This window comes from Galleria mellonella, unplaced genomic scaffold (genome assembly GCF_026898425.1).
Source record: "Galleria mellonella isolate WM207_F2 unplaced genomic scaffold, CSIRO_AGI_GalMel_v1 utg63, whole genome shotgun sequence".
Lineage (NCBI taxonomy): Eukaryota > Metazoa > Arthropoda > Insecta > Lepidoptera > Pyralidae > Galleria > Galleria mellonella.
In genome coordinates, this window is record NW_026442130.1 from 8117765 (window position 1) to 8137350 (window position 19586).

At 27.5% G+C, this 19586-nt stretch overlaps 1 protein-coding gene across 1 annotated transcript in view; it reads right to left on the bottom strand.

Annotated features, from left to right (window-relative positions):
- Positions 1-19586, bottom strand: part of LOC113521634 (thrombospondin type-1 domain-containing protein 4-like) — a 52035-nt gene that overhangs the window by 8253 nt on the left and 24196 nt on the right. The window contains exons 8-9 of the mRNA XM_052899811.1: positions 2031-2214; positions 334-494 (exon numbers count right to left, since the gene is read on the bottom strand). Coding sequence (XP_052755771.1) covers positions 334-494; positions 2031-2214 — 345 coding nt within the window. The remainder of the gene's footprint in view (positions 1-333; positions 495-2030; positions 2215-19586) is intronic.

Sequence of the window (19586 nt, forward strand, 5' to 3'; positions counted from 1 at the left end):
TTATTAAATCAGGCACACATACACAAATATTTTTTTAAGTATATAAGTAAGTATCTTAAATATCTAACGGGCACATAAAAAGATTGTAAGGGCTTATGTCAATAGTAAAATGGTAATGGTATATCTTCAAAAAAACTTGATTATTATTAATAATGGTAACAATCCAGTTGCTAAAGCTGCATAAAATTATCTGATTCTCTTAAATAAACAAAATTATAAATTGTACGTATGTACATAATATCCAATTAATATTATAAACATAATTTAACTTAGTACATATCTAATAACTTGTATACACGTTAAAATTAACGAGTACTTTTTAAACACGCTCACCATTATATCTATTGGTTGCAGCGTAGGGCCAAGAGCGAATACACTGTCAAGTCCAATAGCTCGCGTATATAGGAATCTCGTGCCAGCCGCGTCGTATCTTCCCGGTGCACTTACAGCAAACTCCCCGTTCATTATGTATGAACCATTTGATATCTTCAATGCTAGCGCAAAAATAAAATAATATTATTGAAGTTTATCTTCGGATTTTTAACGCGATTTGTCAAAATCCTACACTAAAACTGTATCAAGTACATTTTATAATTAGTAAAATATAAGAATAAAAAACGCGGAATTCACCTAATAACATAGTAAATTATATTTAAATCAAAGAAACATTGAGTAAAATGGCAATGAGCACTTAAAAATTATTACATTATTACAAAGCTTAAATATTTTTATCGATTCTCTCTATTGAAATATAACATGTAGATATTGACTGTATTTACTCCACCAGACACAAACGTATTATATTGATGGTAGGTGAGACAGAGGTAGGTTAATGGTATATACCTCTGTCCCATTTGTATTTGCTCGAATGCGACACATTTATATACATATATACTAAATTTGCATACATACACAAATAAATATACATAACTAATAAATATACTAAGTTAAGTTTTAAGCCATTCTTAGTTGCATGAAAAATTATTCAATTTTCCATTTAGATTAATTAATTATAGCATTTGAATTCCTGCGTTGATTGATAATAACATTATTTTCATAACTTTTAATTATTAATCGACTTAATATCGGTTAATAGTTAAACTATGGCAGTGAAATTTATGTAAAGGGAGAATTCTCAAGTCAATAGATATATTTTTTCTAGTGTATTATTTATATGAAAATAAAGTTCGAAGATATAAAATTTGTGTAAAGTTATTAAGTAATAAATATCTATCTCCGACGTCAAGATAATAGATAATAAAATTATTTACTACCAAATTAATATTAGTATAATAAATAATAAATAAATAATAAATAAATAAATATAATCACCGATAGATCTTCAAATTATAATATGTACGATGCAATTATACACGCTTGATTGTAGCCTTGTCGGTAGTTAGAAATTGATTCCAAATAGAACAAGCTCAATGGCAAGGTGAGTCTTATTCACATTTGCACAGACAATGTGGGCGTGCTATTGTACGTGATCTCAAATGATTTACGGTCAGTCGACTTGCTGATTGATAAGTGACCAACCTTACGTTCGCGGACCATTTGCCTCCGTCAAAGCACTATTCAACATTGTAGAGTAATGAAATAAGTCCAGTCTGACTTCATTAATAAATACATAGACTTCGATATCAACGACTGCTTTTAGAGATATTAAAGAGGCCCTAACTAATTTTACTAATGGATATATAAATTCTAAAGTACCTACTGCTTTGTAAAAAATATATATTTCATATAGATACAGTTCTTAATATAAAATATTATAATAGATACCTGTTCTGTTTTTGGTGATAAGATAGATAATTACTATATATTTAAAATGAATATGTTTTTGCAAATCACACCAAAGAACAATGTTTGTTGCTAACTTTGATTACATGGCAAATATCCAGATTCCTGTATTAGTATTTATATATACATATGTCACTACAAAGTTAGTAGTAAATATTCCAGAAACGTTCTAAGTACTAAATAATAGTAGATAGTATATATTAAGACGGACATCTGTTAATACTGACCGATATAGTTCTCGCTGGGCAGTATCTCTGAGATGTTGAGGCGGCAGGCGCCACGCGGTATCGTGGTCACGTACGAGTATCCGAGTGGTAGCCGCGGACGGGTGAACAGACCCGATATTAACCGTCGACCGCATCGCACATCAACTGCACCAAAAGCTGCCAACACTGATTCCCGCCCCACGACCTGTGATTACAATAAGACAACGAAGTAAAATAACTACCAGCGTTTTTAGATAGACTTTACGATTTTATCAATATTTTTTTCCTTAAATATTATAATTTTTATGTAAAATAGATGGTAAGTCGACATAAATGTACGATGTTTACCTCGATACTTACAGTAAACATGCAAATAACATTCATTTTTGTAATTAATAGGCAATTGTAGAAATTTATTGCAAATATAATAATATTTGTTGTAAATCACAGTGGCGCCAACTGCATTACTAATAACGTACATCTTAATTACGAGTAAGCACGTAGAGAACTTGAATAAGTCTAAATTTTTTATTGAAAAATTTATTAAATACATAAAAGAGATATTTGATGTAGTCGTATTTTTCGATGGGAGTTGTAAGAAGATCTCCATGACATGACCGTATATATTTTATAGGCAATAATTAAATAAAACAAATAAGGCGCCATATTTGCTACTTCCAGTAGCTTAATATTTATAACATAAATTTGACCATTAGATTGTCTTAATTGCTACACTATAATTTAGATTTCAATCGCTTGATATAAAAAGGAATCTAAGACACACTTTACTCATAAATTTTGTAAAAAAGCACTGTTAAAAGCTTAACACACACTACTAGTTATTAATTTACATTTATTATACTATTATTTTTCTATAATGCAGATTCCAGTTTATAATAATATCGAGTTTCCAGTAAATACATAAAACAAGATCTTGACACTAGTCGTACAAATTACCTACCGCTTTGAATAAATAGCTTCAATATTTAGTTTTTTTATTTTTATTTATATCCATAATGCATTTCAAATTAAATGAATCAGCCGTTTCAGCAATAAGAAGTTATGCATATAAGGCTACTTGCCTAATCGCTGTCACAATTATCAAACAAATTATGTCGTTAGTATCTACATAATAATAATTAATAATAATAACAACAAATAATTTCTTCATATTATTCTGAAATTGCGCACAATTATTTTAATCCTCTAGCAAACTAACACTTCATATGTACGAGTATAATGTTTTAATGTCTAGATGTCTTCAACTAATGTTCATGTTGCATTAACGTCCAACGGTTATTTTTATGGCTGCTATATTTGTCTCTGATATCTTTATACGAAATATTATTTTCTTTAATGCCATACCCAAGGACCTCCTTAAAAGCATCACGCTCTTTTATTCATCGTTAATGTCTATATTCGAATGTAAATTGCTATTGAATATTTGAATTTATAGTAAAAGCGGCGCCGATTTGCAAATAAAACTACATGAAGCTTATCTCTAATGTCTTAATATCTTCAATAAAATATATAAAATAATAATAAACCAAAAGTTACATGATTGTGGTAAAGAATAATGTTGTTCAATTTTAATCTCTGTTGTGACTGAGACGTGTTTAATGCAATTAATAAACTGTGAAAGCATAACTTTAATCTGATTATTGTAATTTCGGTGCGCTCGTTAATCAGTAAATACTTAGTAAACTATAGACTTATAAATCAAACGAAGTGGTAATTGAAAATGTCTGCTAATAGACTATTAATTAGGATTACGTGTGAGTTAATGAATAACCTGTCGCGGGCCCGTTGCAGCCGGCTTTGAACTATGTAATTTGTGACGCGGCGCTATGAAATGAACTTTGATTTTATAACCATATCGAGCCGTTAGTGATTACCTATTTAGTCGTTAAATATGGTAACTATACTACACTTACAATATTTAAAGGGGGTCATGACTTGAACCCAAGAGACTTAATCAAATAAATAAATAATAATTCGTAAATATGACCGTTAAATATGGGTGCTTAATTGTTATATTTTATTTTAGTACTTTAAAGTCAAAGAAGGTATTTGTAAGCGACATATTATTAAACCTAGAAATTTACAAAAAAAGTACATAATTTTGCATTGAGGTTTTGTACAAGCAACATGTAAGAAATAGTATTTTAAAGTTTCTACTGGATGCTTTACTTTTTAGCTTTAATAAAAAAAGTATTATAATTGAAATCATGTAATTGCATCATCAAGCCACAAAAACAAATGGACACGAGAACGCTTATATTTTTTATACGACACAAATGTGTTGTGCCACTAGCGGTGACAGCTGAAATAATGAGGCATATTAAATTTAACATAATAAAGCGGACCGGCTGTAAACTGATCATGTAATTGGTTAGAAAACTTTAATTGGCTGTAATGTGTTCTTATAAATCAATTAATACGAAATGTTTCTGGTTACATTTTGACTCCTCTACAACGGCACTGGACAGAACCATTCATAAATCTTAGTACAAATGTAATAAATACAATTCAATTTACTCTCGGATCTCATGTTGTACTACATCGTTGATTCATTATAATAAACAATAACGTGTCACTTAATTTCGTTTGGGAAATGCTTTATTTTATAATGTTTATTTGAATATAACCATTTTTTTTTTTACAAAATATTTTATCTTTATAGTAATAACTAAATTTGACTAAAATGAATATAAAACATGCAATTTCATAACAATATCAAATACGTCAATCTAATCTAATAACGAAGTAGTAAAGTGATTAATGTTTAATATTGGTACAGAAGACTTGACAAATGAAATGGAATGGCATTTAAAAGTTTTATAAACTCTACTCCTTTAAATAAAGTCACCAGTGAACGAGAAAATATTTCGTGAATAAATTAGATTTAAAATATTTAGAATACCGAATATATCTGTAAAAAGATTTTGTTACTCCATAAAAATATAAATCACATACTATAACGTGTAAATAGGTTCTTTTAATTTTCTCAAGTTTGATTATCTTTAAACCATTAACTAGGCACTTATAATTTAATTAATTAATCTTTATATCACATCAAAGTTGACAAATGTTTAGAGAAGATAAGTTTCCAACAACGTTTTCTATCAATGTTTACTTTATAATCTTTTGAGTAATTTACAACATACCAATATTACGGGTAATTATACTTACATATAAAAAGACGAGAAGTAGACCGGAAATTTTCATCTTGCTCTTTGTCTCACTATCACAATTAGACTTTAGTTAGCTCTATTCACCTTTATTAATTCACACATTTATTTCAAAACACTTTTTACAATTCACTCTTGATTAAATAATATTGATTTAAGAAACTTTAAGTATTTTTTAAAAAAGATTTTATTTAAATATCATTTGCGTAATATTTTCCTCACCTTTATTAGAATAAACGTAAGAAAAATTGCGTGAAAATTTAGCTAAACTGCCACGCAATGATTCTTCATGATAAATTATATAGAGTAGAATAAAATAATAATAACATAAACAAATACTGTCTAATAAAATTGAAACCCTCAAAAAAATAGCATACTCATTCTAAAAAAGTTACAACACATCTGCAATTTCTTTGCAAAATTTTTGCGTGTGTCTACGGGCGGCGGTAATCACTTACCATCAGGTATACCGCATGCTTTATAAACAAAAAAAAAAATAGAAACCTTCTCCCTTTACAAAACCACCAAAATAAAACTATTTATTTGCCTGTGCCTAACATTCTTATGCGGATATTGAGAAAAGAAACCCAGAAGCGACCGACTAAAGTGGGTTATTATCGTCACTGAAAATACATGTCAAAGAATAATTATTTTGATTTATTATTAAATTCAATAGTCGTTATTATTTAGCACCATAGTCACTTTAATTATATTGTATAAAAAATTAAATTAAATTATCACAGCAAAAAAATTTATTACGTAAATCGAATTAATTTGCGCAAAGGCTGATACCAAAGGAACAGGCCAAGTAACCGTCACAGATATTTAACCAAAGCAGTTTATAAACGCCAAATACCTACTACGAGTGTTAAAGATTATTGTTGATGGTCTCATATGTAGTGCCAACATTACAACCCGCTTTGATCTTTCACATGAATTAAATTTAAAGGAGTATTGGATAAATCCCCCTTGATATCTTTATAGTATAACTACCAGTAACTTTAACTCAACGTGAACATTTTGTATTGAGTAAAAAGGATTATAGAATTTGCATTTGTCAAATTTATTGCTATATGTATATAAGCTTTACGCATTAGACCTTAAAATTGCGTAACCTGGCTTGTATCATATATCAAGATTAGAATAAAGATGCCTAACCGTTACCGTTATACACTTAATTGTAATTATTTTAAAGAATTAGTTACCTATTTATTATGCAACTGAATACAGGAACGGTAACATATTAAAGGCATTATAGATACAATATGTATTTCTATTCTACTGTAATATATGTGTCGTATTGTTCATGCCTATAGACAACAGTTTAAACTTTTCATGTACAATAATATATATGTCCTCAGTATTTGATTTGGATCTAAATGAGCTTAGTAGTAGTTATAAATATGTTACAGACCTTCATTAATGTTTTGAATTGTTACATCTATAACATAAATTTGTAGCCTTAACAATAATGTTATCATACTCATACATCCAAAATAATATATACTAGATCCGGTGTTATATTATAATAAAATCGCAGAAATTATATTTTTATTTCATTAAATAACATCAATTTAATTACATTTATGACAGATGACATTAAACATCACACTAATTAAACACAGCAACACTATTAGTAATTAGTTGATTAACAATTGCATCTTACGATTGTTGGCAGGTTTAAATAGGGCAATCATGTTCAATGCTTATATTGCAACAGTTGTAAAACTGTCCATCCTTCAGATGGCATCATAAAATAGAAGTGCAACGATGTCACACGTGAGCAGAAATGTTATCGGCATTTCACAAGAAGGTAGATTTTTAATTACGACAAGACAAGAATTGAATAACGAGATATTTTATAAACATATTGGATGGACAATATTTGAAGCGTATGTGAAAAAAATTATCAAAATATGTTCAGAATTTGCAAAGTATTTACATAAATAAATTATAGACAAATTAAACTTTGTCCATTTAAAATTTGCTTTAAAATTGAACTAGTTATAAGAATAATATACAATAATATATATTTTGAGATGTTCTTAAGTTTAGTATACTAGGAAGTTAGAGTTTTAATATCTTGCTCTTTAGTGGATATTCTACTTATATGGTAACGACTACCAACTACGGTTGAATTATAGAACCGACCCATCTGTCTACTTTACAATTAATTACAATAGACTAAATGCGGGAATAAGACCATGAAGTATATGTATTGTTCTTTATGGTGTTAAATAAAAGCACACATTTAAATAGCCTATTGTTAACAAAAAATAGGTAAAATAATAGCGTGGAACAAGAGATATTAGTCATTAGAAATATATTCCACAAGAAGCATAGGTACTTTTAACCTATAACTAAGTTACTGTCTTTTTTTATACAACTTAAAATGGAAAAAAGCTGACGGCTCTCCTAATGGAAAGTGATAAATGTCGATAACCTATAGACATAAACAGAATCATTAAATAAAATATATTTACTTCGGATAATATATAATTTTATCATCAAACTATCTTTAGACAACATGTATCTACTTCTATATGTATAACAGATATATGACATGATAATATTTAAAGTGAAATATAACTAATCTATATACAAAATGTTAATGTATATTCTAAATAAAGTTAGTAAAATACATTGAGTATTTTCTTAGAATATGGTTAATCTTTTAAACTAAATTTTAATTAATTTCATCCAGCCATATTTACTAACATTAGTTTTAAGTATATTGTTACTAATAAATATTTAATTGACCAACAAAGTCCGAAATAAAAATTATTATTATTATTATATATGTATATATATACTAAACAACATAATAGATTCTTCTGTTGATTGTAAATAGCATAATTAAAAATATTTTTATAAACACAGAAATTATTATATAAACAACAATGCACGTAATAAAGAATTATATTTCGGCAATATTGGCTATTCTCCAAGCATGACCCATCTATCACATGAAGAGCCATAACTGTTACGATTCGTCATTATGTGGTCGCCAAGATATAATCTCTTGATGCCATTGTATAAGATGTTTCTATACGATGTAATATTTAATAATAATACGCCATTAGTACACCTAAGTTGATCCAGAACCATAGATTAATAATGACAAGCGCCACACAGAGTTGCGTTTAGTTAAATCAATTTAGATAAATGGAATCCCTGGTCGATTCTAGGTAGATTCAGTAATGATAAAATAACACACTTGGTCAGTAATATTTTTCCGTCAGACATTACATCATAAATATATATTGATTAAAAATAATGCCTGCAAATGATATATGAATATAATATGGTTATCACATCATATAATGACAAAAAAATAACTTATGTTTAGATAATATCTATTTTATTTAAATAAACTATATTTTGTCCTGGTCACATGATCGAAGTGGCAGGTACAGATTGTTATTCATATGACACATACACGCAAATATATATATATGTGTTATCTTGTGTTATCTGTTTTCGCATTTTAATTGCGCAGTTTTGAACATACTTAATTAGGATCTGTATCTAATTCGAACAACATGATCCAACCATATGTACCTTAAATCACAAATAACACCGCAACAATTAAAGTGTCGCCTCATTGACACCACCTAAGTAAAACCATTATGAATTTCAAAGAACGCGAATGATAAATTACTATACGTCGAAATTAAGATCTCTATTATAGTTATTAGTAGACTACACACAGGATGTCGGTTAGGGTTGCCAATAAATAAATCACGAATTATAATTTACTTCGTGATAAAAATAAAAAGAAAAGTTCATTGCGTTATCCCTATTTCTAAATAATTACTCATATAAAACATAATAATGACGAAATTCAATTAATGATTTTATTGGTAACTGCGCTATTTGCTAGGCAAATATTGAATAGAAAGAATCAAATTGATATTATATTTATCAACAGATCATAATCTTTATCCTATTCTTCGAGGTCTCTTTTGCTTTCACTTATTCATATCATCATAATATATCGTAATATATCTACATTGACACAGCAATATATATATATATATATATATATATATATATATATATATATATATATATATATATATATATATATATATATATATATATATATATATATATATATATATATATTGCATCATTCTAAATTTCAATACTGTTTACAGTATTGAAATTTAGAATGATGTATTTCTGTAATATTGTATCATTACAGTCGTGTGTTTGATAACACTTTTGACTCACAAATATATTATATATACATACACCTCTTGAATAAAGTATAAATTACTTAATCTTTTTAGATTATTTTCATAAATTATAATAAATAAAATAAAAATATAATTTTTTTTATTTGCTTCTATTACCATCAACAAGATTTAAGGATTCATTTTTATTTATTTTTTTCTTAATTTGTTAATTTTTTTTTTATATTTTATAATAATATCTATTATTTTTATGAGTCATCTTACATACACATAGAGTTGCTAAGAACTGAGGTAAGTAAATGATCTTACTCGTTTAATCCTATACAACATAGGTACATTAATACATTTTTTTATGATATTGAAAGTTCTATTAAATTGATTTAGATATATGTATTTGATACATGCCATAAATTCAATAAGAGCTATATATTTATTTTTATTTTAAGATATTGTGCAATACGTTGCAACCTTGAAACAACTTCAATTGCTGATCACTATATATATGAGCTCTTATGGCGGTCTCCTATTAAATGCTTAATAAAAATTAACACAAGCTAGTGTTGCGAATGACGATGGAAAAATTACAAGCAATATTCAGAGATCAACGATCTGTCATCATTACTTTCCATGAATTAAAATGACTAGCTAGATTAACTACTTATACTTATGAGACATACAAGTAGATAAGATGTTACATTCGCACTTGCTTTAGTCAATAATAAATTCAACACATTTATCTATATTTATCATAAAATGTGAAATTAAAAACAATTAAAGTTACCATAAGAGATTTTATGATGAGCGTTTTCCACTTTTCTTATAGATGTGACAATCTGGTAAAAATTTAAGAAACCTACCTAAATAGACATAAAATGTCGAGATTTTTTTTATTATTATTATTATTATTTATAATTTAACATCGAAATTAACACTTTATATAGAAATTAATTCCATTAATTTCTATATCACCTGTAATTATTGTTAAATAGCATTACATACGACTAAATATTTATACTGGTGAATAAAATAATGATAGTGTAGATTTATCAAAGTACGGAAAAATAAATAAAATAAGAAAACAGTAGTCGCTAAATAGTTTGATCTCAGTTTAAATTTAGTAGAGTCAAATTACGAATACATTTAGCTACTAATCTACTACAAATTACTGCGGTACATGTTTATTTTAGTCGTAGGTAGTTAAATAAAAACATAATTATGCATGTTTTTAATCTACTGAAACAACTAAAATTATAATTTATGTCTGTAAGCTCATTATGTGGAATTTAGGGCAGAATATTATATGATACTAATATGAATTTTGGCACAGGTTACAACCCTGACACGGTATTTATGAATATACTTGTAGAATATCCAAACTTATCATAATACTGTGAACTTTAACAATTATTTGTGTCGTGTTCATAATAATTTTATATGCATACCTATTACCTATTATGTCTACATTCATCAGATATACAACAACATTTTTTGTTTCTGATAAATTTAGAGATGACAAAGTCACAAACTCCCGCCTGTAACCACAGTTTTTAACACTGTATAGACAATATAATATAGTGACATTATCTATAGGATATAGCACTAAATAGATACTATTTACATATACCAGATTATATTGAAATAATTTAGAATAGAAAAATATATTTTATAAATTGGTCCAGTTGATAATCTAAACCCAAATCACATTTTTTTATAAATCAACATACAATAGTGCTGTAATACTAAGTTAATTCCATTAAACTTGAGCTCACATAAGTAGGTACTTTATAAGCACGGTATTTATAAGCACTGGTACCTACACTAGGTCATTAAACCTGCCTCGAAGGTATCCGTCGCCTATAATTATAAACACCATGAAGATCATAGAATATAAGAAATTAATCTAGAACATTAGTTATGCGAAACAACGTGTTTAACCACTAGACTGTAATAACTATATCCTTCTAAAATTCAAATATATGATACTAAATAATTTGGAATATAAAAAACGTCATGTGACGATCTAGAATACGGTCCATCTGTATACTAAATGTAATTTAAAGCCATTTCGAACTTCAGAAGGACGACCAGAATATATTAATAATGATAAAAAAGTTTAACTCTCCTATCAATATTATACTTTCAATTAATATATTTGTTTCTCTTTCACGCAAAAACTACTGGACAGAATTTAATGAAATTTGATACAAGAGTAGGTTATATCCTAATGTAGTACATACATAGAATATTTTATGTATCGATTCACGTGGGCGAAACTGCGGGGACAGCAAGTTTAAAATATTTAATTGATTCCTGTGACGTAATTGCTAATATTTAATATATTTCTACGAGAAATCCGAAAGATTCGTTCGATTGATTCAAGCCAATTTAAAAATTAGGTCCAATTTCTAAAATAGAATAAACATTTTATTAAAATATTTTCCATGAACATTATCATTATTTAAGCACAACAACTTCATGAGTTTATATAATGTATTATATTCTGTAATGTAAAAAAAAATATCTTGTATTCTGACAAAAAGTGAAAACTTTACACAAAGTATACAATACATGACATAAATGTCTTCAATACATAATATGTACTCTACATATTACTACTAGGTACTTCAAAGAGAAACTTGAAAATAATTCAAATTGACTATGTGAGACCTAATCTGAAAGCTAGTCTAAATATCCGGTACACTTATGTATATGGCACATAGTTGATGGAACAAGAGCCACTTACTATCTGAGAACATATTTAGCTTTCGATATTTGCATACATGCATACCGGTTTTAATATCTCAAGATAACTAGATGATAACAATTATTTTAGATAATTTCCTTTCCATAATAGTACTAATAAATTATAAACATTCACATATACATACACACACCAAAATTTTTTAACAACCAATTTAAAGTAGAAGATTATAATTCGGCTATATTTTTTGTATGTATACTATCCCCATTTATACACCAATTCTGTTATTTTCAAAATCAATAGAACTTACCCACTATTGTTCCCGTACTAATTTTATTGTAATAAAAAATAATTATAGACTATTTTTTTTACTATACCTATAAATTATGTTTAAAATACGAAAAAAATACTATCCTTACATATATCTGCCTTAATTATTATTTCTGGATATATATTGTATGATATTTATTATTATACTATTTATTTTTATAGATAAATATTCATAATATAAAATTATAGATAAAAAAAATAGATCTGCAAGTTTACACAATAATACTTTTCATTTAGATTTTTAAACAAATAATGCTGTAATAGTAATAAAATTAACATTTGATGGTTATACAACTAAGATGCATATTTTTGTAGAGTCCGGTCCACTCGACGTCTGTATTTAATTTTAATTTTGACAGTCATCAAATTAACATCGGATTGTCATTGAGAGACGGTTACATCATTTAACACATTTGAGTGCATGTTATAATTGCTGGGGATAACATTTTTAACGGAAATCATTTGCTTGTGTTGTAAACATTAATGTCGCTATTAATGTTTACTAAAAGCAATCGTTTACAGAGGAAATAAAATATTCATATATTATTTATTTGTTTAGATACTTATGCTGTTTAATAATACAAACAATAAGTGAGAAACTTTTTATGTTATTCGAAATATAAAAAACTTAAAATTTAAGTTTAATTTATAATGATTATTTACAAAATAATAAATGTGTTTATCTAAGACCACTCGTTATTGTCCCGAAATAATAATCACTATCATTAATTCTTCTAATTTAAACTAAAGAAATTATTGAACGTAATAATTATTTGAAATAAAAATTGAAAAGCTTATTCGCGGGAACTTTTCCGTATGCGCCGTGCGCGTAAGTCGCGCGCCGCGGGGCCGTGCGTGCAGTACTGGCGTAAAGCATGCGCCGCCGCACTGATATGTGGAAAACCGACGAAATGAGTAGACATACAACTGGAGATATAATAAGTAAGTATAAGCAAACGCTTTATTATAGCGATTGTACTATGAAAATTGGGATAAACAGCATTATATTTATAAAAAAAATATAAGAAAAGAAGACAAAAAATAAACTAAGATACTTACGCTTCTGCTAATTACGAAAGCGTACTTATATTTAAGTAACATAAAGAAGGCTATTTTTCGATTGTATTTTTTTTATGTTACGTGATATTTTCGTAATTAATGATCAGAATTTGATTCATTGTCTGTTTAGTAATTAATATTAATAGTTTATTATTTATTCCCATAGTTTTATTTTGGCACTCAATTGAATTTACTCTCGTGTTAGCCGGTTCATTTTCAGAAACGAAAGAGATATATTATTAGGCATACAATAGATGTAAAATATGTTAATACGAGTATATACTGATATATGATTAGATACATGATGGAGCAAGCAGATATAATACTTTAATTTACCTCCGATTCAAACTAGACCTTTTTTTAGCCCTATACTCTTATTTAATTTAATTTTATAGCTAGGTGGAATTATACGCTACTTTGCAATTAATATAGGATTTATATATGTCTTTGTACCAAATTACATTCAAATATTTAATACTAATTGTGAACTAAATATCTGATATATTACTATATTATGTGTATTAATACACATAATTAGACCAAAATATTAAATTGCTAAACGTACCACTGACTTAACATTAATATGTCGCATATTACTCAGAAATTTAATTTCGTAAAGCTTGCACTAAGTAAATAAAAATATACGTATTCTATGGCAGGATCAATCATCATTATTTATTTCAGATACCTATGGCAAATCTTATCCACCAGTTACCAGTACTAATGTAACTGTGTTAATAAATAATATGTACAGTGTTAATCAGTCTATTGCCAATTAGGTTGCCCAATTTCCTCTTTCCTTCGAACAATATCTATTGATTTTAGGTCTGCAAATTTGTTTATTTCAGTTTCTATCATGTAGTAATCCTCTCAAAAACTCATTAAGCCACTTGCTAACATTATACCTTGTTAGATGGACCTTCACACCGTCCTCCCTGGAAAGCACTGTGCTCAATTCGCAGTAAATTCACCATGGACTAATTAACCTGACTTCATTCTTACATATCATCCCTCACTGCTACTCCGTTAAGTTAATGTAATAACTGTGGCGGGTTTACAATTTATTTGCAATAATTGACAAATATCTAATACATCTATGTTACTCATAAGTATAAATATTTACATTATTAGTTGTTAATCCGTTACCAATTATTGGATTACGGATAAAATTAAACACAATAAATTAAGAGGTAGATTACTATTATATTGTTAATAACCAGTATTTGGTACGATCAAATAATTTTACGCATATTTATCGACTGGAAATGACCATGGACGTTTATAATACCATTATTTATTAAATTTGTATGGGACCGACATATTTTACAGTATTTTACTCCCTTGATTCTTGTCAAATGAAATGTTCATAAAATATCAAATAGCACTCTTTGCTATTATTTATAGATATGCATAACTTATGTGAAAATAAAGATTTGTAAGATTATGTACACATAATAGAATACATTATTTATTTTAAACTTAATACAGTTGTTTGTATAGACAGATATTAAAAATAATTACCTAACCATTGATAAAAATAGAAATGTAATTTATAAGAGTTACATATCACTTAATTTCCAAGCTATTCTTAGTAAAAATACTTTATAACCTGATTTAATTTTTTTTTGTATGTCATACAGATAAATTTAAATAGGTCCTGTGCTCTTACTTTTATATTAAATACTCTTTTAAATTATCAAATCTGTTTATTTACATGTGTAAAAAATAAGATTTCTTTAATATCTCGTTTTACTATGTACATGTATGTAGAATTATGCTTGTAAATTACAGATTTACCAATGATATGAATAGGTTGTTTCATAGAATTTTAAACCCAATCTTCAAACGTAGGACTAATATGCCCGAAAGATCATAATATTATGAATACCAATGCCTAAGACGTAAGAGTTTATGTCAGGTTCAATAATAGGTATTGAGAACAATGTTATAAACGGAATACTAGTATATTTATAGTCAGTCATAAAATAGCTAATTCAGTCATTGACATACATTCAGTGGTAGTGAAAACTTTATAAATGGTGGTATGTTACATCTATACTACATAAGTAGTAGGTCTTTGTTTAACAGTTTCAAAAATCGGGCCTAGGAATCATAGGAATTCGGTAAGTATTAAGTACCATCAATTAGTATCTACTCAAATGTGTTATCAAGAAATTATTTCCTGGTTACAATAACATTTATACGAACATTGAAGAGACAGACAAGGTTAGTTGTAAAATTTTACACAAGAGTAATTAATTAATTTACCACGACAATAATAGTCGATAAATGCCTCTGGTTAGGTTAGGTTAGGAATAATAATCTTGTGTATATATTTTTCTAACTTCTTGACGAAAGTATCCTTTAGTTATGTTGGAAAATCCACATTTTTTTATATATAAGTAGGTAGATTCCCAGCCCTAATATGTCTTGGTGTTGACACCTCAGTTTCACAAGAATGATTCATGTAATTACTATTCCAGCTGTTACTCATAAATTTATATAGAAGAAATTCTAAGAACTGCATTTCAGTATATTCTTTGATATAACTAGTTTTAACATATACATATTATATTAAAATAATATGCTTATATTAAAATTGCAATTGAAACAAATTTATGGGTTGAATATTTTTAAAAAATTTGTTTAAGAATATGGTAAGAAACGCATGAAAGAAGGAAATTGTTGTTTTATATATTTTGTTTTTGTTGCTTATTTTGTTGTTTTTCATTCTTTTATCTCTTTCTTTTCGTTATTGGTAAGGAATGCAAATAAATTATCTATCTATCTTGGAACTATCGTTAACGTTAGAAATTTATTTGTTAATGATTGTGATGAAATTTTTACAAAATATTTAACTAAATATGGGGTTAATTAAATAAGCTTCAGAATATTTTTAAAATTACCTCTGCCTAATAAAGGTTGATTAAGTTATGTCTATGCTATATAAAAATTTTATTATATTGTAATAGGAAAGTATTACACGAACAAAGTCACGGGCATAGCTAGTTGGTAAATAAATATGGTCATTAGAGTAAACTAGGACTCATTGTAGTTACGTCTTATATTTCTTCTTATTAAGGTCAATGCAGGTCTCAGGACAAGTTGGACATATTGTTACAACGAGGATGACGCGGGGCGAAGTCCTATATTATTGACAATAAATTGATGCATAATTTTGCCCTTGACTATTTCATATTGAGACACAAAATGTCTTTGATTGTTAGTAATAAAATGAAAATCTACATACAGATACATACTATCAATAATAATGAAAACAAAAACTAAAAAAAAAGAAAAAAGAATAATACCTATGTAACACTTATATGATCTTAAAAATCGTTAAATATATTCCATTATATTTCACTGACAAATCACAGAATCTCTGAAAAATGAAGAAACTACTAAATACCTCAAAAGCAGAAATTACTAGTGTAATTTAATTTATTTACTGAAAATAGTTTTTTTTTTCTATTATTTCACATGATAATTATTTTATTAGTCCTGCAAATCATTTATTTCCCTTTATTTTTTTATCTATAGAATAAAAAATGCATTTTTGTATAACATATTTAAAAAAATACGAATCGAATAAAATAATTTGGTTCAACATTTGTTTGTTATTTGTATTACAGTCAAAGAAATACAGGAAGACTTCAACATAAGGGTGGTATTCTGATCACGGCTGTCTGTCGCAAAATTAACATGTGCTTTCTACTTAAATTGGAAAGGAGCGTCGGATTTTCTCAGTTTCTAATTACACTTACAGAGGCTTATTCTACGCGTAGGTATGTAGCGAATTTATCATATCGATTTGATCGAATTGCGAGTAAATTAATTTAAAAAAATACTCTATTCAGAAACATTTAGCTACTAAATTATACGTCACTTTATTTAATTTCATTTCGAGCTCAAAATCAAATCGAACCACTTAAGGAAATAAATTTTTCAAAATTTCTTTATACTTTATTGTTAATACATTATAAGTATATAGACAAAATCTTTATTTGAGTATAAGGTAAATAGCTTCTATTAATATATTCATAAGTTAACCCTCATCTCTAGTCAAACCGACAAAGAGGTTATCTTTAAAGTGTGTTTATTAATCACTTTGCTTCAATCTGTGAAATACGTTGGTGATTACACCATATAAAATTAAAAAGTGAGAAATAAATAAACGTATGAATAATGATGTACCTGTGACATAATAATAATAAATATTATGTAATAATATCATTTTTTTTTCCTTTTTTTCCCTTTCCCGTTCTTTCCCGTATGTCTCGTAAGAAGCGATTAAAGGAGCTTTATGATCGAGGAATAATATCGAATCGAATAATAGCGTCACCCTTTAAACAATACCAAAGCTTAATTTCGGTTGCGAATCCGCCTGCCAAGCATGACGCCTACTGGCAAAAGTTCCCATAAGGGGAGGCCTATGTTCAACAGTGGACATTTAACTGCTGATATGGTAATGTCAAATGTTTTTTAATGATATTTAGAACAATAAAAAGGAGATAGCCCACCAGGGTGACAAAGTGGTAACCATCGCCTATAGATATGAAAAGCACCACGAACCTCGCAGAATGTACTGTAATGCCCATGATACTACTCATGCGTTGCCACTCCTGAGGACTACATTATTATATTATACTTCATTAAGTGTTGCCTAACTGCGGTTACCAACCTGCCTGTTAAGTGTGGTAAATACTTAGCAAAAACCCCTTTTATGGAAGAAGCCTATGTTCAACAATGGAAAGTTAACGACTGATATGGTATGGTATTATATAGCCTACGTACGAGTATTCTGTAATTTCACTTAAATCTTTATTCATCTGTATATTTTGATCATTTATAAATTAACAAATAGTCGACAAATAACAAGAAATTTGAATAGATATTTGTATATCGCATCATCTTTGAGTGTTAAGATGATAATATATCTAGAATAGGGCCGCGCCTGGGGCGGTGGGTGGCAGTAATCGCCGATCGTCCGCATACCGACCGGCGCCGGCGTCACTCGCTACAATTACGTTACCTATCTACACTAGTTTCACGCTAACCTGCCTACATACTAATAAGTAACATATTTTATACAAATTAGGACATATTTATTTGATTCCGAATAGTGCTTTCATTTATGATAACGAATAGTTAATCTATATTAAAAAAATAAAAAAATATAAAATAAATTTTTATAAAATTTTATAAAAATAAAAGATTAGATTTTTTTAGTATGTTTGTTTGTTTACAATGAATAAACTCTAAAATCACCTAACAAATTTTATAAATTTACTTATAGAAAGCATTATCGGCGAGTAATGTACGTTATATACTATTTAAAAAAAATAGTAATCAAAGTACCAAAAATTTGCTTATTATAATAATAAAATACTAATTTATTTTTCTATCTATCTACCTGTGCGAAGCCAGGTCGGATCGCCAGTACTTTATAATATGATGTTAAATATTTTTTAATAATTAATATGATATAGTAATAGCATTCACGCTAAGGAATATACTTATTTATTTTTTATATCTTGACCTATTTGTAAGCAAAGTACGAAATATTTTACATATAACCATACAACAATTCAAGCAAAAAAAAATCATTAAAATGAAATTTAGTTAGGTACAAGCAAACTAATTCACTAACAAAAATAAAAATTTTACTAATTCGAAACTTTGACTACATCTCTAATTTCATACTATAAACACAGTCCATACAAATACACTGTAAATATTATAACAATAACAATTAATTTCATAAATCTATTTACGGATTACAAAGGAACTACTTATTCCAAATAAGGTAAAAAGTGCATGTAGCGGATTTTGACTTGTTTACACTAGGATTGCTAAGCGATAGCTATGTCTAAACTAAAAATGTAAAAACTAAACAGAGCACATATTTATATTAGTAAGAATTTTTTTTTTCTTGTGAATATTTGTAGAGTTTTTAGTAAAATCTCTAGTCTGTTGTTTGTTACGAAATATGTCAGAAATTCTTATATGGTATTAGCCATGTTAGAGATTCTCGGAACAAACTGTGATCTAAATCTTTGGATTGTTGATGAACGACAGTTTGTTTTTTAAATTA